General features: G+C 39.8%; 1 protein-coding gene across 21 annotated transcripts in view; it reads right to left on the bottom strand.

Moving 5' to 3' along the window:
• Positions 1 to 21,901, bottom strand: part of IQSEC1 (IQ motif and Sec7 domain ArfGEF 1) — a 711,560-nt gene that overhangs the window by 99,233 nt on the left and 590,426 nt on the right. For 3 of the 21 annotated variants that reach the window (XM_038409161.2, XM_038409162.2, XM_038409171.2), the window contains exon 1: positions 7,537 to 8,295. The exons of the other annotated variants lie outside the window; for them this stretch is intronic. In XM_038409161.2, coding sequence (XP_038265089.1) covers positions 7,537 to 7,601 — 65 coding nt within the window. In that variant the 5' untranslated portion in view covers positions 7,602 to 8,295. Of the gene's footprint in view, positions 1 to 7,536; positions 8,296 to 21,901 lie in introns of those variants that run through there. 21 annotated transcript variants of the gene reach the window in all.

Genomic DNA, 21,901 nt, shown 5'->3' with positions numbered 1-21,901 from the left:
GTCTTGTTATTCTGAGAAACAGTGTTACATTGCAATCTTTCAGCAAGAGTATTTTATGTATTTATTTTTTCTGTTTGTATGAAATGAAACATATCCTTAAGATGCAGCGGTTTTGGGTGTCTACTACAGCTTGCTTTCAGCCAGGAACTTTCTCCTCATGAAGATAGTTTTGCATATAGAGTAAAGTAACCCTTGAGAAATTCTAAGGCTATTGGCCATTTGCAAACAGTTCTTAACACTGGAGAGTTCTCCCCCCTCCACTTCATAGCTTATTTTTGAGACAGATTACTCAGGTCCTGATTCTCCACTATGTTCAAGCTGTACTGAGGTGTAGTGAACAGTGGTGAGTTCACTGCTCCATAATCCCAGCAACTCAGCCCTGAGGGATGTTCTAGTAGCAAGGGGCCTATTCTAATGTCCACTAACAGAGCTTTCACTGGTTGGGAACTGGGCATACAGAGCTCAGCTCCACCTCACTCACTCCTACCAAGCCTGTCCCTGCCCCCTCCTTCACCTTATGCTGGGGACAGGTAGGGACAGCAGGCAGAGAAGGATGCTATGCCACCTTGCCACTTTCATACCAGTGTAGAGTCCCTCTACACAATGGAAATTCTCCAGGGGGAATTTCTGGCCTTTTTAAGGTCACTGTGTGCTGCTTAGGCAATGCAAAAATCAACTTAGCAGATTAGAGAATCTAGCCTAGTGAATACTAGTTGGTTCCAGACAAGGAAACAAACCTCCCCCAATAAAATAGTCAGAACACATAGGCTTTATAGGTCATTAGCTATGGCTGAGTACAGTCTAATCTCTCTGACCCAGGGAATACTTTTCTAGGGATGCAAGAAATAAAGACCAAGATGGGTGCTCAGTATTTTTAACCAAACTTGAGACAAACTGAACACCAATAATCAGAGGCCACTTTTGAAAACAGTCAGTCTAAACTAACCCTGTATTACATGCACCAACATGGTAGGGTAGGAATAAACTACATTATTTCTTTTTAATTATGCCCTTGTCCTACTCAACTTTCTCTCCCCCCACGGTCCGCTACTAAAAAATAAAAAAAACTTGAGGCTGCAGCGAACCGAACAACTACAACCATTTCCCTGCATATTGAAGAAACATCCTCCTCTCCCCGTATCTTAAAAAAAAAAGTGCACATCGGTTGTTCAGCGTTTTACAATATTGATGTCTTCTTACCAAGGTGCATAGAAAATTGTTTGAGACAATGTAGCTCAATGTAACAAGAGTATATAATCAACAATACTTTGTATTTCTGCGCCACCTTTTCTTAGCAGATCCGTGAGCATTTATAAACATTAACTAAAACTCATGACACGCTTGTGAGATATTGATAGCAAAGGCATCTCTGCATAGGGATCAGTCCAGCCACTTCTGGAATGGAACGCAACAGTTGTTTAATGGCAAACTACATAAGAGTGTAAGAAGGAAAAGTGAATGTAAATTCTATAGCCAATTGAAAGTGCAGAAGGTCAAGAGAAAAGTAATTACCTGAGCTGGAACATGACCAGGAAGCCAAAGTTTAACAGCCCCACTCATACAGAAAATACTATTGGAGCTCTAACAAACACACAGATGATCAGGAGTTCTGTTGTACGTGTCATTTGACTGATAGCATCTCCTGCCACAGCAATACAGAATCTCGAACACAACACCAGGGTACTGGTGGAACATTAACTCAAAGGAGGAAGAGCTACTAACTGAATCACCCACACTGCTTCCTGCAGCTTTTTTCCTTGGAGTTCTCCCTTGCAAGTACTGACCTGGCCTTACCCTGCTCAGCTTGTGGGAACTGAAAGGATCACAGAACCAGTTGTTATGGCTGCAGGCTAAGTATACGCTAACCCAAGTCAAGAACATGTTAACACACAGATGAGCCTGAGCCACAATTACAACTTCCCCAAGCTTCAGAGGTGTTCAGATGTGGTTTGACCACTTAAGGCTAGGTGTGAAATTCAGATCTGAATCCAAAAATTGAACTTTCCCATAGTTGGGAGCTGCTCAGATCTGGAGGGAGCTCGTAACTACTCTAAAGAGTTCCATACAAGACAAAAAAAATATTGGTTTTGGGCCCTTTTGTCGGCAGGGTGTGGAGGGGTTTTGCGGTTTTTTTATTTGTTTTAAAAGCACATTAGAAATGTAGGACATGTCTACCCTGTTTAGCTTGGAATACTCAATGGACAGAAAGAGAACCAGACAGTATTTTTCAAAAGGGTTAAAAGGCCTGATTTTTTTTTAATTGTTCTGCACCACGTAGTCATTTATATCAATGCAAGGTGAGTGTAAAGTTATACACATCAGAACAGTAGCATTTCATATCCACTTTGCACTGTCCAAATGACTACACACTGTGCAGGATATCAGAGAATCAGGCCCTTTGTACTTCCAGCTGTTTGGAAGACATTTGAGTTAAATAGGTATTAACAAAAAAAAAAGTTTGTTAGGCTTTGTCTACACTACACAGCTTTTATGGACATGGCTAAAAGGGTTGCTAAAAGTCAGGCAGCGTAAATGCTGTTTGTCAGCACTTTTGCCAACAAAAAACTTCCACCCCCTATGAGCGGGGTTTGCATTGTCAACAGGAGAGCACTCCTGCCAACAATGAGCAGTTTACACTGCCAGTTGTCAAGGCAAAACTTGTGTCTTGGGGGGGAGGGGAAGGAAGTGGGGGAGGGCTTTTTAAAGCACCTGTGAACGACAAAAGTTGTGTCATTCAATTGGCAGTGTAGAGAAAGCCTAAGATATACAAACACCCCACTTTTTGTGAATTGAGGGCTGTGAAAGCTCTCATTCTCCCCTTCTCCAGAACAAAAACAAAAAACCCACAAAATTGGATATACTTGATCAGAAAAAAAAATAACCTTAAAAAATTAAACACACTTTCAGGCCTTCTTGGTCCATCATAAAGAATCAAAAAAGGGCAAAAACTATTCTTGTCATTTGCAGGTCACCTTTAACATTAAAATGAAGATATTTTAGGGCTTTGTGGTATAGAAGATCAAAGCACCAGTCTCTGTTCTCTGGCAACTTGAATCAAACCATTATGTCACAGTGAAATAAATCTGTAGTCTCCATCCAGATCCTAATTACAAACATCTACCTCACAAAACCATGATATAATCTGGCATGACATAAGAAGTTATATGGGTACGTGATTAAAATATTTCTGTTAATAAGTATCACTAGAAGCTTGTGATCAGTAGTTATTTTTGCAAACCCAAGCCATATAAATTAAGCACAATCTATATTTATATTTATAACTTTTGACATAAGATGACAACATCCAGGATGCTGAAAATTATCATTCAAATTCTGGGCCAGATTCCCCTCACACCTATGCAATCTCATTAGATAATGGAAATTCATGGGTGAAACTGAGAACAGAATTTGGTCCTTGGCCCATAATCCATTCCAGTGTAAAAAGAGAAAACTCAAATACAGTGTGTTGTGCTATTAAAATTAAACAGCTGAAAAAAATTAACACATTTTGAAAATATCACCCCAACATCTGTCTTTATGTACAAAAAATTTACAATGCTGGGTGAAGTTTTCTCATAAATGAGGATGAATTCTTGCAACACAGACATAGATGCCAAGCTTTGCACAGATCCATGTGTAATACTCTCAGTGAGAGCAAGTAATTATATTTTCCTCAGGCTGTGCCCCGTTGTCTGCATACAGTGGGCCAGGAATGAGTGAGAGTCGGGGGTGGGAGAGAGGCTGGAGCCTATATTTTTGCACACCTCAAAAGCTGACAGGTGAGGATGTTGAGAGACAAGGGCAGTTGAGGGGAACTTGGAGGTGAAGGAGGAATGGGACAGTGAAGCTGGAGGGAACCTGAGCCTGCAGTTTCCAAAAGGAGAAACTACAGGGACTCTGTCTGGCCCTGGTGGATGCTTGGCAGTTCAGTCTTATGACCATCACTATTTCACAGTTTCCCAAAAACCAGCCCTGTGATGAGGGCTGAATTACATTTTTAATGTTAAGGTTTGTTATGCCTCTGTCTCCAGATACTCAACTTGAGACAGCTTGAGCCTGGAGTTTCAGAGGTGCTGAACACCCCTAGTTTTAACAGGAGCCAATGGGAACTGCAGGTGTTTAGCACTTTTGTAAAGCCCAAGATACCGCCAACTTGGAGACCCCGAATCTGCAGTTATCGAAATCTGAGGCCACCTCTGAAAATGTTGGTCTAAACTGTTGTTACTGTTCCAGCAGTCAGGAGTGGCTAAATGATGCAGATCCACTTTTGGAATCACAGCTATTTCTAAATTTTGTGGTTTGGTCATGTGCAGTTATCCAGTTTGCAAGCACATGTGCAGTAACTGTGTGTAAGTTAGTCACACAACTGTGCAACCTTTGCAATAAGAAAATCTACTCTTCAAAGTGTCATCTTTAAACTTCAAAGCTGACACCACCAAGATGAATAGGGGCAGCTGGCTTTTTTTTTTTTTTTTTTTTAAGTTGTTGTTTCAGGCTGTCTAAGATAATAGGACCTTACTTCACATTCAGAAGTCTCTCTTCAATTTCTATCCATTCTGGGCACAGAACAAACAAACAAACAAACCAAAACAAGTTTTCATTCTGCAGAATGTGAATCTGGCATAAGGCTCAGAGAAATCCCTCAGTTAGATCAGAGCTAACTTGTGGCCCAGGCATGTGCAGCTCATATTGCAGAAAAACACACTGCCAGTGAAAACTGAACACAATTTTTTATTTTTTTTCCCCAGCAAAGGAGGACTGACTCAGTGATGGAGAGGCCTACCAGTGAGTATCCAGTAAACTCACTAGCCATCTGTTAGAAAATGTTTCGGTAAAGATTTATTATAGGAAAAACAAATCAAGAGGCACAGATAGGCTGGATAGCTGCACTTCTCAGATGAGAGAGGGTACTTGGGCTTTTGGATTTTCCCACCTGAGCAGCACAGATTTAATAAAATTGCATGGTTCTTTGTGTTATCAATTAACTATATTGGGCAGGGCTGGGATGTGGAATTCCTTCTCAAATCAGAATTCTGATACAGCCGCCCCCTAATAAAAAGTCATCCTTGCACAGTGTCTAGAACCAATATTTCATTAGTTTGCATTATCTACTTTATTGAAATTGAAACTTTGAATCTCTCTGGTGAAAGTTAAAATGATTTAACATTTTAAATACTATTACAAAGATGAGTTAAATGGTTGGAAGCCCATTCCACACATAAAATGCTAGAATTAACTAAGCCACCTATTTAACGAAGAGAATGAAAACTTCTAGTTACTATATAACAGGATCATAAACATCAGCAATTTCAGGGGATTAGAAAGGGAGACCACAGCTAGAAAACAGCCATGGTATAAAAAAAGTAAAATGACAAATACATAATTTTAATCAACAATACTGAAATCCTGTAGCGGGAGCAGTTAGATGTAATAAATGTTGTGTTTATTAAAAAAAAAAAAAAAAAGGAGCATTACCCTACAAGCACAGACTCAATTAAATAGGATTATAGTAAACAGAGTGCTCTGCAATTCCTCAAACACGACATAGCAGATAGAGCAATCAGGCTTTCCTGAAAGGAAGAGCATGAACACATGCACATGGAGAAGGAAGAATAGGACTGCAATGGTGACCTAGTGGCAAAATGTAGCTCTGCAAGGACAGTCATTCTGCTATTAATGAAACAAGTTATGCATTATATTTTGTAATCTGCTGCCCAGTTGGAATGTCATTTAGTCAAATATTATTCAGTGTGCACAACTGTGGCAAAGTGCCACATTTCCATCCATGAAGTGTATCATTTTTTCCAAAGCAACACATGAGGTTCCAAATTTCCAAGTAAAGAAGATTTCCTATACAACTTCAATTACTTTTTCAGTAAGTATATTAGGCTTTAGACTCATTATATTTCTGTTTAGACGCTACAGTAAATTGTATTTTAATTTTTTTCCTCATGAGTCCATTTTCTCTTTTCTATTGAAAATATACCTCTTTCTGTATCCATATAAAGCCACATTGTATCTAGTCATTTTTTTAGACTTGTTTATACTACTCTTTTTTAAAAGTTTACCAGTTTAAGATGTTGGATACATTTGCCTAATTAAGCTTTAAAAAAAATTCAACAAATCACTACAAAATATCATATTGCTTGTTGGATTACATTTTTTAAATGGACAAGAGATTATTTTGAATAGGGACTTTTACATATGAGAAAGCAACTGTTTTTCTTGACTCTTTAAAATGTGCATTGTTATGCACAGTTAAAATATTGCCTAGATACCAGTTTCCACAATTGACTAATATAGCCAATGGTTAACACCACAGGTTTCAGCATTCTTCTCATTTAGGTAATTAAAGATTTAAATAAATTAAATATGAAGCAATGTGGAGACTCCTATGTGCATATCAAAATAACCAATACTATCACTATTCTGTTTTTCCTAAATTAGTTGCTTATCACACACATAATATTAAAGTCTTCGAATAAAAACTGATCATTATTATTTTGCTGGGAGCAAAGACTGTGGATCACAATTGATCCTAGGAAACATCATTAACTTCAGCACATTTATGCTAAAAACATTGACAACAACATTAACTCTGGTTTCCCTGGAGGATTTCTGACAACTATAAAGATCAGTACATAAAATGGCTTGAAGCAGAGCTTATGGTTAACTTGATATTAGTCACATGCTTTCATGAAATACATCATAAAATGAATAAAAAAGGTGTGTGTAAAATACTGCACATATCAGCACTCTTTATAAGAGGAAGGATAAAAACAGCAGTATCGGCTGTCACTAATAAGCAGCAATAAGTTTTAAACAACTTTTGATCCCATATTCAAATGGCTATGCTATTCATTTGGGCCTATGTCTATAAAAGGCAGATGTCATTGCAACTGCATTTCCCCCCTAAACCTTAAGTATGGGTGCTATGAAAGCCAACTATAAAAGCTCCAGAAAAACACAGGGTCGTCTAATACAAAGCTACAGTTGGCTGTAATTAGCCAGATTATATTACACAGTGTCATGTCTTTAGCCCTAGGCAAAGAAAATCCTTAAATGCACATATGGTTCAGAGAAGAGGTACCCCATTATACACGGTGGGCTTTAGGAAGTGGACAAGCTTTTGAAAAAGTCGGGCTTTTTTTGGTAAAATCGTTTCCTTACACACCAGCAGCGTGTGCCACACTGATGGAAATTCCAGGTGGAAGTGGGTTGTTGTTTTTCCCCTCCACAATTAAAGCCTCACGAAAAAAAAAAAAAAAGGAGCCAGCGAAGGCTAGAAGTACCAAAGAGAAAACCCTTTGTGCCACAGGATCCTTGGCGCATTTGCAGCCACACATTTCGGTGAGCTGAGCCCACACACATACACAAGCTGTGTTTGCGGCTAGACAAGAGAGATGCTCTCAGCTCCATAGAGAGCTGCCTGGCACTGGCGCACGGGGGAAGCGAGAATCAATCTGCACGCACAGAGCCTGCTTTACAAGCCACACCGCTTCCCAGCGCCTCACACGCAACTCGGCAATAGCTTACCAGCTGTCAAGCTCCAGCTCCAGCAGGGACTGAGTCCTCTCCGAGTTACAGTGCAAGCACCACATGGCTGCAGAGAAGTCGCGAGAGGGGGTGTCCAGGCGGCCAGCATAGCCTCCTGCGGGCTCGCCTCGGCTCCCCTTGTCCAGGCCAGCACAGTGACACGTGGGCACCCCCGCCCCCCCAGTCCGCTCTCCGGGTGAGTCTGCTAGCAGCGGGTCGGGGAAGGCACGAGCCGGTCCACCCTTCCCGGCTCCCGCCCCGTCCCGCTAGCAACGCGAGGCAGGGAATGCAAATGCCTGCACGGGGAGGGGTGCACGGATCTGATCAAGCGGAGATTGGCTGCCAGAGAGAAGGGGAAGGAGGCGGCCCCCGCCCCGGGAAAAGAGCCGGGGCTGGAGTCGAGCGAGCTCTGGGCATTGCAGGAATGTGACGGGGGGAGGAGGCTACTCCTGGCTCTTCCTCCTCCACATCCCCTTCCTCAGGTCGGGGGAGAGCAGAGGCTCTATTACTCGTTGCATTGAGGCGGGGAGAGGCAGCAGGCTTCATTGCTATTCAGCAGCTTGGCGGCTCCTTCCCCAGGCTCGCGCTCGTATCGGTGACCACAAACGTTGCTGTTGGCTTGCAGCCCACTTGGCGCGGCTTTAAAGGCAGCGTCTCTCAACCCCCCTCAAATCCACGCATCCCCGCCGCCTAGGAGCAGGCAGGTGTCTCCTAGTATCTCTCTCCTGCAAGCGGGGAGGGCCTCTCATAATTGTTTCCAAACTTAATTAACACTGGAGCATTAAGATAAGCTCAGATCTCCATTAATTACAAAGCAGATACTCCACATACATTCCGTTGGGTCAGGTGCAGATTGGTTTTTAGTAGTGATTAGTTCCCAGAAGAGATGCACGCATGGGGACTACTGCAAAACGCCAAACTCCTGCTGGGCCTTATTCTCCTTTCACACCTGTGTTACGCCATTGACTTCAACAGAGTTAGTCCCTGTTTACAGTGGAATAAGTGAGGTCAGAATTAAGGCTCATAACTGCAGTGGGAGTTTAGGTAGTGTGCACAAGGAATGCAAGAAAGGCCCTTATAGGCTAAAAGACTCACTCATTTAGAGCAAGAATTCCTGGTTTGGGCTTAATTTTAAAGCAGATTTTAAAATATTCACTTTAAAGGATTTTGCAAGATGGGTTTTGATGAGATATTTATAATTTATATTTATATATTTATTTATATTTACATTTATAATTTTGCTCATAATTTGTTGATAGCTACCTAATTCACACAGTTTTCAGAGTAGCAGCCGTGTTAGTCTGTATTCGCAAAAAGAAAAGGAGTACTTATGGCACCTTAGAGACTAACACATTTATTAGAGCATAAGCTTTCATGAGCTACAGCTCACTTCATTCACACAGTGTCAGCTTGACAGCCTTGATAAGCTTTATTCTTCCTTGCCCACCTTTTTAACTACTTAAACTCTATCAATTATCTTTTAAAGTATTTTGAATCTCTCTTTCAAAGCAATGAATGCAAACAAAGGCATTTTATCAGAGAACAGATTCCCTGTGACAAAGAGGAAGGGTGTGTTTGCATTTCTTTTTTGGAGCTTCTAACCAACTACATTTAAGCTTCCACGAAATGGTCCATGTGCACAGTATCCAGAAATAGCAAGGCTAAAAATATTTTTAAATACACCAGAATAAGAACTGGAGAAAAAATACAGCTGCTTTCTTACATCATAACTCAAAGCAGGGAGCTACATTGCAAAATACTGGTGACACAAAAATTCCACTTATTTTCCATATATTAATTCAAAGCGCGTGACCATGGAATTATGAGCCATTTTGTCAGTACTCTGGCTCCTGTCATTCAAAATAACAAAGTCTAGTTTCCTTGTTAGTACTCTGGATATTAGTGCAACATATATTTGTGGGAACATTAATTCAAATGTTGATTGTGTTCTATACAGCATGTGTATTCCACTACTATGTGATGACTTGTTGTTTGCAAAAACACCTAAACTATTCTTTACTATTGTAGAGCGTAATGAAGAGAAGGAAGAAACCAGTGAAGAAATCAGCCCACAGTAAATATACAAAAAAGGAATGGGCATATTAAGGTCTGCTGATGCGTGAATGAATAATGAAAATAGTGTTTTAGAGCCATATTCTCCTTTCTGCTCCCCTGACTCCTGGTCTGGAAGGAGTGCAGATTCTGTAGCATCATATACCCAGGCAGCCCTCCATCCAAACCCATGGAATTTTTTGTGGTATAGCTAATGCTGATGATAGTAGAGGTGAGAAACCTTATCCCCATTTTACAGATGGATAAACCGAGGCATGGAGAAGTTTACGGATTAGTCCAAGGTGACACAGGGAGTCATTGGCTGATTTGGGACTAGCATCCAGGATTCCTGACTCCCAGTCCCCCGCACTTCTCAACATTGCACCACTCACTCCACAACACAGCCATTTTCCTATGAATGAGGTCATTGCCCTCTATCTTGAAAATAATTATGCCACTTTTTTCTTTAAGAACTTTAAAAACATTCCTGTACACTGAGGATTTTGACATGCTTGACTCTATACCCAATGGCTGCTGTTTAAATATGGACCATGTAAGTTCTCAGTGCTATCAGAGCTCTTAGGAGATAGCCTCGTAAGTTTAAGATCAGACCTGATTGCACCATCAGAAGCTGAATAAAATGAAGCATTAGAGAACATACTGCAATCTTTCTAGAACATACAGTATGTAAACCTAAGTTTATCCAGACCAGTTTTTTCACCTAACTGCACTAGATGCGTCTGAAGTACGAGATCCTTAACAGGTATCTGGAAACTGCAATAATAAAACTAATATTTAAAAATAGCAAATCTGAATTCAGGCCATTATGCTGTGACTCATAAATAGAAGCAATCACATCTCCCAGCATGTTGCAGAACTCTCCCTCTTTAATATTTTTATTTATTTTAAGAGCCCCTCTTATTTGCTGTGTGTGTGTGCACAGCTACAAAAATTAGAACACTGAACCTTACAGTGTATTTGGAACATCAACAATCTGAGCTGTGAAGATCCAAAAGGGGAAGTTAGTTCCAGAGTCTATGACCCCTATTAGAGATCACCCTACCAGCTGCTCGCTCCCATTTAAACCAGAACACGAGCTTTTTGGTGATCACAGCTGTAGCAGTATAGCATGGGGAGAGAGGCAGTCACTGAGGTAGGCAAGTCCCAAGCCATTTGTGGCTTTATAGGTTAAAAAAAAAAAAATTTTTAAAAAAAAGGACAGCACCTTAAACTCCACGCTGAAACTAACAGGCAAATGGTGTAGCCTGCAAGTACAATGAAGTTATAGTGCACGGAAATAACTGTAATGTGCATACAGTTAAGATTCTGTACAAGAAAGTAATGCAAATTATAAGTGTTTTGAGCTACCAGGGGAAATGTTCCAAGGGAGTGTAAAATTGTTTTCCTCTCCAAATTACTTTCATTTTGTCTAAATAAGCATCATGTCTGCATAAGATGACAAACTATTAACCATGCCCTCTCTTTGTACACATTAAGTTGCCAGAGAACTGGAAGCTAATTTTACAAATGTAGGAAACATCTTACATTTTATGTTTTACTACAAAAGGTCTTATTCACAAATCATTTGCACAACCTTTATGCAGCAACAAAGCAATCTGAATTATGCCCTTTGAGAATGAATGCATGAAAATAAATCAAAAGAAAACATTGGCCCATCATAGCTTTATAGAACTTAGTTAGGGCTTTGTTAACTAATACACTAAAATCATTGCTCAAATAAAGCAGGTGTAAAAAAACAACAAAAAAAAACCAAGGCACAACTGTTCCCTTAATTTACAGGTATATCTTGTTTTCTTCCATATAGTGAGTTCCTTTAACATTTTTACAGTAGATAAGGCATGACTGGTTTGAGCAGGTACAGCATTCCTTATACTTATAAGGGGGAATACCAGCAGAGTCGATAATATCTCTCCTTCTGATAGAAGATCAAAGGAAACTTTAACTACACTCACTTTAGATATTGGCAGCTGGTACATAATTTTGCATTGTATTTTGGTGGGGAAAAATGAATGGCCAAGAAAGGGTTAGGTATCATGAGTAGAATTGGTTGAAAAGTATTTGACAAAACTGTTTTCCATTGGAAAATACAGTTTCACCAACATCAAAACTTTTTGCAGGAACATGTTGATTTCAATGACATTTTTTATTGGAAAAAGACAAAATGAATCATTTTAACTATTTCATTTAGATAGTGATGCTTTCATTTTGATAAGTTTTTACTTTATAAGAAGTCAAAATTGAACTGAATTATAATAAATGTAATATGATGTAATATTTAATATTTTACTATATTACGATGTAGAAATTTTGACTTTTGATCTGATCGTTCTGATCTGATTAGGAATTAAACCAAATTATTAGATACTAGAATTTCTCATGAGATGGAAATTCCATTTTCCAACTAGCTGTAAGTCAGAATTTTGATCCCATCAACTTGCAAAATCCACCACGTCTGGTTCATTTTCTGAATATGGTACTGCATTACACATCAGCTTTGTTTTACCTGGGTAACTATTTACCACGTGCACAATACAGTGAGGCCTGGATTCATGTAAGCACTTAAGCATGTGCTTAACTAGACTTCAATGGGATTTAAGCATGTATGTTAAGTGCTTACTGAAGAAGGGCGCTTTCCTGAATCGAGGCCTTAAGCTTCAAACTGGATCCTCCTTCTACAGATATAAACATGCCTGGTCAGAAACCCATATACTTATACAAAGAACCAGAATGGATATAGCGGTGCCTTTCTGTTCTATCTGAATCAGCCCCTCAGCTCCTTCCCTCCCCGAGTCTAAAGAACCCGAAAATGTCAATTGTGGTGTTTTGATCATTCTGCTATAAGTACCTGTAAATTCACTTTGGGTTTTAAAATTGTAATTCCTACCCCTGAAATACAATGTAGAGATTAAACATAAAAATCCCTTAAGTATTCAAGATAGAATTCCTCTCATATTTCCATAAAGAGAAATTAAACATTAAAAACCAAATTCTGCCCATGCCATACAGAGGGCTATCTGTGTGGTATGAAAGACAAAAGAACCTAATGCTGGGGTTTTTTTGGCCATACTACACCCATTTTTGGCCAAACCAGGTCCCAAATTACTAGTAGCAGCTCTCAATCAAGCAACCCCTGTGGTTGTGATTTTCCACAGAGGTGGAAACTTGATTGATTTAGGGCACAGTGCTTTTTAGGAGCCTAGTTATATACACACTGTTAACACAACTATATTTATTCCTTTTCATATGCATAAACCTGTGCAGATCTCTAGCCAGAAACTGTCCCTAAAAAGTAAATAAATTACACAACTAATAGAAGTCAAACTTAATTTTTAGGTTCATTTTCCTTAAGGTTCTGATGCATTACAAGTTTTAAATAGGGCATATGTTTACTAAATGTTCTTATATAAAGAGGAAAATACAAATAGAGAGAAGTGGGGGGGAATACCCCTTAAGTAACATAACAATATATTCCAGACTCCCTACTATACTTTATTCATTGGTGTTACTTGTGCTCCATGGCTCAGCTCACTTAAAAATGTCTTGGTTCATTTCAAGCACAGTCCACAGCAAGAGGGTAGGTGTTGCATGGATAGACATTTTACAACATCAGATTCTGCTGGGAGGTGCATGAGCATTGCTGACCTCCTCTGAATTAAAAAAAAAAAAAAATCACTTTCCCCTTTACTTACCTTCCACGTTCAAGTCTCTGTGTTTTCCCTGTAAAAGCGAATAGCCTTACAGCTGCCTTAAACAACACTGTTTTATCTATTGTAATCTCATCAGCTCTTATGGTAGCACAAAGACATCAGGATACAGCTGTCCTCAAGCATCAAAGAAAGTAGCAGTAAGAAAATCACTTGCATGACCATGCCTTAAGAGCAGAATCAAGCCTTTAACCTCTCTGCTTCAGTTTCCCACTGTTACCAGATCAGTCCAATACTAAAGGGAGTAAACAAACTTGATGCAAACACACTGATTGGTCTAATGTGGCACTTGCTAACAATGTTCAGTGCTCTATCACTCTACATTTTTCATGTGTGTGTGACCAATTAACATATACCAATACTCCATTTTTGTTACTGTTAGCATGTCTGATACTAACTTGACAGAGAACGTCATTGGCAGCCAGGAAGGCAGAACAGACTAATCTTAAAAGGGACCCTATTTTGTTCCTGCTGTAGAAGTATAAACTCATGTAAAGCACAACACTGAAATTTTGGTTTATCTAACAATTTGCATAAATCACGATAACCTAATGTGTTAATAGCTAAAATATCAGGATTTATAAACCCCCAGAGTGCAACAAATGCAATTTGTAATTACAAGCGCACAGCAATTTATACATGTCATCTAAATCTACACTAATTATTACCCTGGTTAAGAGTAATTCCAAACTTAATCACATTCAATACAGTGTTATTCACATAGATCTAAAAGTTTGAAGTTTGAAATGGGTATTTATCTTGATTTTGCTTGGCTAGACCAAGGGGGTTACTCAAAAGACAATATAACCATACCAAGGGAGTTCTTTCCATACGAGTTAAAGAGCCAGAAGAGTACCCAGAAGTCACCTACTACAGGACAGGCCCAACAAAGAAAACAACAGAACGCCACTAGCCATCACCTTCAGCCCCCAACTAAAACCTCTCCAACGCATCATCAAGGATCTACAACCTATCCTGAAGGACGAGCCATCACTCTCACAGATCTTGGGAGACAGACCAGTCCTTGCTTACCAGACAGCCCCCCAATCTGAAGCAAATACTCACCAGCAACCACACACCACACAACAGAACCACTAACCCAGGAACCCATCCTTGCAACAAAGCCCGTTGCCAACTCTGTCCACATATCTATTCAGGGGATACCATCATAGGGCCTAATCACATCAGCCACACTATCAGAGGCTCGTTCACCTGCGCATCTACCAATGTTATATATGCCATCATGTGCCAGCAATGCCCCTCTGCCATGTACATTGGCCAAACTGGACAGTCTCTACGTAAAAGAATGAATGGACACAAATCAGACGTCAAGAATTATAACATTCAAAAACCAGTTGGAGAACACTTCAATCTCTCTGGTCACTCGATCACAGACCTAAGAGTGGCTATACTTCAACAAAAAAGCTTCAAAAACAGACTCCAACGAGAGACTGCTGAATTGGAATTAATTTGCAAACTGGATACAATTAACTTAGGCTTGAATAGAGACTGGGAATGGATGAGTCATTACACAAAGTAAAACTATTTCCCCATGGTATTTCTCCCTCCCGCCCCACCCCCCACTGTTCCTCTGATATTCTTGTTAACTGCTGGAATTAGCCTACCTTGCTTGTCACCATGAAAGGTTTTCCTCCTTTCCCCCCCCGCTGCTGGTGATGGCTTATCTTAAGTGATCACTCTCCTTACAGTGTGTATGATAAACCCATTGTTTCATGTTCTCTGTGTGTGTGTATATAAATCTGTCCTCTGTTTTTTCCACCAAATGCATCCGATGAAGTGAGCTGTAGCTCACGAAAGCTTATGCTCTAATAAATTTGTTAGTCTCTAAGGTGCCACAAGTACTCCTTTTCTTTTTGCGAATACAGACTAACATGGCTGCTACTCTGAAACCTACTAGTTAGTTGTATCCTAGGAAAAAAACACAAGACAGTTAAAAGGCCCATTATTCCTTCCACAGAGCAGCTTTTGAGAATATCTTAGTTCATTTCCAACACATTTTGTGTCATAAATAAGTTTTGCTAGTCTAGAAGGAAACAAACAAAGTATGGCAGAGTCATTGTACCCACTTGCATATGGGTCAGATATTCTCAAAAAGGGGAAGAGAATAAGAAAGAAGAATTCCCTGCCTTCTATACCCTTTCTCCACTATTTTTACTGCTAAGGGAAATGAAATATTCCTTATGTAACTCTGGGCTTCTAGCATATGGAATACTGTCTCCTAGAGACCATCTTTTGGTGTGATAAATGTTTCCTTGGTTCTTCAACTGCAAGAGAATGTGATGTATGGTGATGATTTTTCACATAGGCTGGAGTCCCATGTAGATTCTCCAATATAGCAGGCCACTCTTTAAGCATTGATACATTGAGTGCTTACTGTACTTTTTGTCTCCCTAAAAGGAATTTCTAAATCAGATGTCTTGAACAAGTTCCTTCATTTCCTTTAGCTTTCTGCCTTGCCGATTTTTAAAAATATGAACATAAAAATAAATAAAATAAAATAAAAATCAGAGTTAAACAGCAGGTAGCTCCAACTTTGCTTCTGTTTTTAAATGAACTTGTGATGCTTTTCAACAAGTACAGTACGACTGGGAAATGCCTACTGGCAGCACCACATGTATTGCCACGAAGTAGACATAACAGTGAATCCCCATAGAACAATAACAACAAAACTATTTCAGAGTAGCAGCTGTGTCTGTATTCGCAAAAAGAAAAGAAGTACTTGTGGCACCTTAGAGACTATTTTCTTCTAGGAATTGATCCAAAGCCTATTGAAGTCAATGTAAATCTTATCCACTGACTTCAGTGGGTGATAGATCAGAGTCTTAAAGTACTTTTCATTCATATATCTCAAAGCACTTTAAAAAAGAAGAGATGTAGCATTAACCCCATTTGAAAGATGGGGAAACTGAAGCCCAAGATCACTCTGCAGGTTAGTGGCAGAACCAGGAATAGAATCCAGAACTTCTGATCCCACAGTGCATAAGCACCCCTTTGTCCAGATACTGCATTGAGCAGAGTCTGTTTGGTTCGGCAGGGCAGTCAGTCCGCCTTTTCTTGTCTGAATCTCTATAATCCTACTCTGGAGGCAAGGGGGTCAGGCGGTGGTATGTGGGGCCTTGTCCTCAACAGGCCTGGAACTTCTTTTGGCTCTTAAGTCTCTGTAGAGGGGTAAGTAGGGTAACCCAGGTACACTCACTTCACTAGGCTCCAACTCAAGGCCCTTAACCCAGGCAGGCAGAATCAATCCTCAGCAATTCTCCTGCTGTACCGTGACTTCCTTCCTACCACCCTGGGCTTCTGCAGATTAGGACTCTGATCATCCCTTCTCTGGGGTGCTGTCACTCTTGGGAAGCTTCTCACTAGCTTGCTGGCAGGACCTTCTTTCTCTAGCCTGCTTGCTTGCTCCTCTGGTAGCCACCTTGCTCTTCCACTTCTGAGCTCTGTTATTCTCTCAGCTGCTGTGAGGCTGCCAATCAACGTTGGCTGGTAGTTCCTGCATTAATTCCTTGACTGCCTGGCCAGTGTGGGGCCTATACACCTGTCATAAATATAAAGGGAAGACTAACCACCTTTAAATCCCACCTGGCCAGAGGAAAAAACCCTTTCACCTGTCAAGGGTTAAGAAGCTAAAGATAACCTCGCTGGTACCTGACCAAAATGACCAATGAGGAGACAAGATACTTTCAGAGCTGGAGGGGGGCAGAAAACAAAGGGTTTTCTCTGTCTGTGTTGTTTTTGCCAGGAGCAGAGCAGGAATGCACGTCAGAACTCCTGTAAAGGGCTAATAAGCAATCTAGTTAGATACGCGTTAGATTCTGTTTTGTTTAAATAGCCGATAAAATAAGCTGTGCTGAATGGAATGTATATTCCTGTTTTTGTGTCTTTTTGTAACTTAAGGTTTTGCCTAGAGGGATTCTCTATGTTTTGAATCTGATTACCCTGTAAGGTATTTACCATCCTGATTTTACAGAGGTGATTCTTTTACTTTTTCTTCAATTAAAATTCTTCTTTTAAGAACCTGATTGCTTTTTCCTTGTTCTTAAGATCCAAGGGTTTGGGTCTGTGTTCACCTATGCAAATTGGTGAGGATTTTTATCAAGCCTTCCCCAGGAAAGGGGTTGTAGGGTTTGGAAGGATTTTGGGGGGAAAGACGTTTCCAAGCGGGCTCTTTCCCTGCTATATATTTGTTAGACGCTTGGTGGTGGCAGCAATAAAGTCCCGGGGCAAAAGGTGAAATAGTTTGTACCTTGGGGAAGTTTTAACGTGAGCTGGTAAAAATAAGCTTAGGGGTTTTTTCATGAAGGTCCCCATCTGCACCCTAGAGTTCAGAGTGGGGAAGGAACCTTGACAACACCCCATGACACTACTGAACTACAGTGCCTCGTATAATATGTGCCAGCAATGCCCCTCTGCCATGTACATTGGTCAAACTGGACAGTCTCTATGTAAAAGAATAAATGGACACAAATCAGACATCAAGAATTATTCAAAAACCGTCGGAGAACACTTCAATCTCTCCGGTCACTCGATTGCAGACCTGAGAGTGGCTATCCTTCAACAAAAAAACTTCAAAAACAGACTCCAGCAAGAGACTGCTGAATTGGAATTAATTTGCAAACTGGATACAATTAACTTAGGCTTGAATAGAGACTGGGAGTGGATGAGTCATTATACAAAGTAAAACTATTTCCCCATGTTATTTCTCCCCCCACCCCACCCCCCACTGTTCCTCAGACGTTCTTGTTAACTGCTGGAAATGGCCCACCTTGCTTGTCACCATGAAAGGTTTTCCTCCTTCCCCCCCCTCCTGCTGGTGATGGCTCATCTTAAGTGATCACTCTCCTTACAGTGTGTATGATAAAACCCATTGTTTCATGTTCTCTGTGTGTGTATATAAATCTCCCCACTGTATTTTCCACCGAATGCATCCGATGAAGTGAGCTGTAGCTCACGAAAGCTTACGCTCAAATAAATTTGTTAGTCTCTAAGGTGCCACAAGTACTTCTTTTCTTTTTGCGAATACAGACTAACACGGCTGCTACTCTGAAATCTATTACATTTTGTTCCTCCAAAATAAATGACCAGTCCTAGAAGACCTCACTTATGCTAATAGTTCTAATTTATGGTATTCATCCAATTGATGGATGCACTCCCATGGCTGAGGATTTGTTCTGTCAAGAGGGGTTTGCAGCAACAGGCTCTGAAGCACTAACTTGGAGCACATCTTGTACTCAGTGTATTATGTTCCTGTAATGCTCCTCTAAGTTCTAGATAATTTACACTTTTCACACTATTTCTGATTTAGGTTTGTCTCCTCTCCATGACTCACCTTTTCAAGTGCAGCTCATAGTGGGAATTTCAGCTCAGACACACTTTTGAAGTTCCATCCTAACCAGAGTTCATTGTTTGCCATTAGAAAATAAACTCTCTCTCACTGAAATACCAACTATACAGCATAAGGCAGGATATTTAACTTTTCCTAGGATACAGTTATGACAGACTGAGGAATAGGTCTTGTCAGTTTATGAATTCCATTTTGGTTTTGTGAATGCCAAGTTATATTTCAACGTAACTTTCAGAGTGACTTTGAGCATTCATTATTGTAGCTGAAAGTTGACACCTAGTGGAGAAACTGTGTCTGGGAAGCTGTGACAGAGCAATCAATTTTGAATGGTTCTACCCCAGTGGAATAATGGGTTTGCTACTAATAGGGCCATTGATTTTGACTCTCTGCCCAGAAGCCCATGGGAAAGGAAACAAAAGGGAGAAGGTCTGACAACTGGAAATTATCCAGCAGAAACACAGGTATCAGAGATTGCTTTAAAAAAGGTATGCTCTCTAAGACAAATATGACTGGGACGCCTGGGTGCTATGGTAATAAAAACAATAACAAAGTCATTTCATCACCAGAAAACAAAGACCCAGATGGAAAGAGTGGAAGGAGGAGGGACTTTGATTAAATCATAGCGGTGGTGAGGACATAGAGGGGGACTGTCTTCAGGAATTTGTTGTTTTTCATGGATTCGTAACTCTCTTTTGTTTTTAAAGAGTAAAGTGCGTGTGTATAAGAAATTCCTTTGCTAAGCTTGTGTTTCCTTTCTTCAATACCATGTTGTTCCTGAAGGGTGTAACTAAGAAACCCACAGCTCCCACAGCCAGGTGGATTCCGGGGAGAAAGTGTCTAAGCAACTGGAGGGGCTCAGGAGAGCTGAGTCACTGGTTCTGGGGTCTAGGCAAGTGGACTATAGGGTTCTAGTGTCCAAGAAGGCACTGGGGAGTGTGCCTGAGAGACCAGAGTTAGGAACAGGGACCAGTCACTACCCAGCAGGGGGCTTAGAAGCACATGGGACTCAATGGTTGGATCATCTCACAACAAACAGTGGGACTGGATCAGGTCATGACAATAATATTATCAAGTGACAGGTTTCAGAGTAGCCGCCGTGTTAGTTTGTATCCACAAGAAGAAAAGGAGTACTTGTGGCATCCTAAGGTACCGCAAGTATTCCTTTCCTATTACCAAGTGAGATATTTAAACATTTAATAGCAACCACTATTGATGTGGCAACCAATATGTGTACTGATGGCATAACAGAAAGGCAGGGCAACATATATCAAACATATTTTTGCCATTAAGGTAATGTTTCCAGCAAACAGCAAGAATGTAATGGGTACTAAAAACTGTATATAATTATTATTCATGACTTTTTCTGGAATTACTAGGTATAACTGCTGAACAGCTACAATACAGCCACTGAAAGAGGATGTTGTGGAATTATGTGCACTGTAGTCTGTTAAGTAGTAAGCAGTACTTTCACTAAGTAAAATATCTCTACATTAGAATAAAAGAGGAGTGGGATGTTGAGATGATTCATATGATCTGACTGGCTAACATACAGGATATTAATTCTCTTGAAATGCCTTGTATATACCAACTGAAACTGAATCACCCATAAAAAATATCAATACACTTATAGTTTTTTCATTTTCATCTGATGGCAGTAATAATGACCTCTTCACAAGGCATTTCCTTGGGATTTATGGCAAACTGAGGTTAAAGCTCCTTGGATGTGCTTCATGCCATCAACAGCTCTTAAGTGCCTCTCAATCCCCCCTGAGAAGTCCTGTGCCCCAGTTGTCATCTGTTTTATACTTCTTTTTAACTTTCTAAATTTAGTATAGTCCATATTTTTGACAATAAAATGTGTGCGTACATGTACATTGTGTGTTTTACATGAACAATCCATGCTTGTGAGAAAGCACATGAATGCTTTTAGCAACGTGACTCTACAATTGTCTAATTTTTCAGAATGGGATTTTTTGTGTGTCACATAAAAGATTATTCTTGATCACAAAAAAGATATTCAAACCAGGCTCCATCTGACAGCTTGTAAAATTCATTATTGATTGATTTATGAAAAAATACTCTGAATGTGGATATTTACATCCAATAAGATGCTATTTCTTTATGCTAGCATTTTGTGATCTGGCTCAGTAAATATAAATACATGTCATAATGAAGTGCTATATGCATCGTATGCACCATCTGTAAGTAAATACGGCACACTCCACTATAGTATATACTCCAGTATACATTCTGAATAGATTTCAGAGTAGCAGCTGTGTTAGTCTGTATTCGCAAAAAGAAAAGGAGTACTTGTGGCACCTTAGAGACTAACAAATTTATTTGAGCATAAGCTTCCGATGAAGTGAGCTGTAGCTCATGAAAGCTTATGCTCAAATAAATTTGTTAGTCTCTAAGGTGCCACAAGTACTCCTTTTCTTTATTCTGAATAGAGAAATTCATGTGATTAAAGCCTATATTGCACTGGAATTCTTTTTTTGCTGCAGCTACTGTCAATTCAATCATGTTACTACAATGCTGAGCACCACTGTAAGCCTATACATAAATAAAATCTCTACCCAAAGATAGAATATTAATTTAAACACATCATAAATCACTTTTTAGTCCTATTAAAACTAAGTCAATCATATATGGAGGGAATTATGATAAGGGTGTTACATTTAGTAACAGCTTATTAGACTAAAACATTTGAATTGATTCAGCATTACCATACTAATATACTTAACCAATATAATAAGAGTGATTAATGCAGGAAGAAAACATATCTACATTCATGTTGTGCTTGCCAAATACATCAATATTAAGAGTTACTCTGTTAGTCAGTTAGATAAAAGACTGACTAACTCAAGTGCATATATTTATAGAGAAAGACTGCTTGGCTTTTGGCAACCACACATGCTTACCACAATAAGGTCCTGAACCCTCAAGCTGCTCCATGTGGGTTCAATGGTCCACCCATGCAGAACAATTGCTGGCTTGCGACTTAAGATCCTACACATAATGCAACCAGTAGTGCCCAGGAAAAAAATAATATTTGCCAATGGTGATTACACAGCAGAATCAGAGTTGTTCCCTATACTCTGAGAAACAGCTGTAACATCTTCAGTACCCCTTCTCTTCTAGTGTGGATTACAGTAGCAAATACTGATTTTTGCCATGGTGACCACTGTATCCAATTGAAGTTTTCAAAGATATTTTGTTTTCA

The sequence above is a fragment of the Dermochelys coriacea genome, chromosome 7 (genome assembly GCF_009764565.3).
Source record: "Dermochelys coriacea isolate rDerCor1 chromosome 7, rDerCor1.pri.v4, whole genome shotgun sequence".
In the NCBI taxonomy this organism is placed as follows: Eukaryota; Metazoa; Chordata; order Testudines; family Dermochelyidae; genus Dermochelys; species Dermochelys coriacea.
The sequence above is the reverse complement of the archived record's forward strand: the minus strand, read 5'-3'. Positions and strand labels throughout refer to the sequence as shown.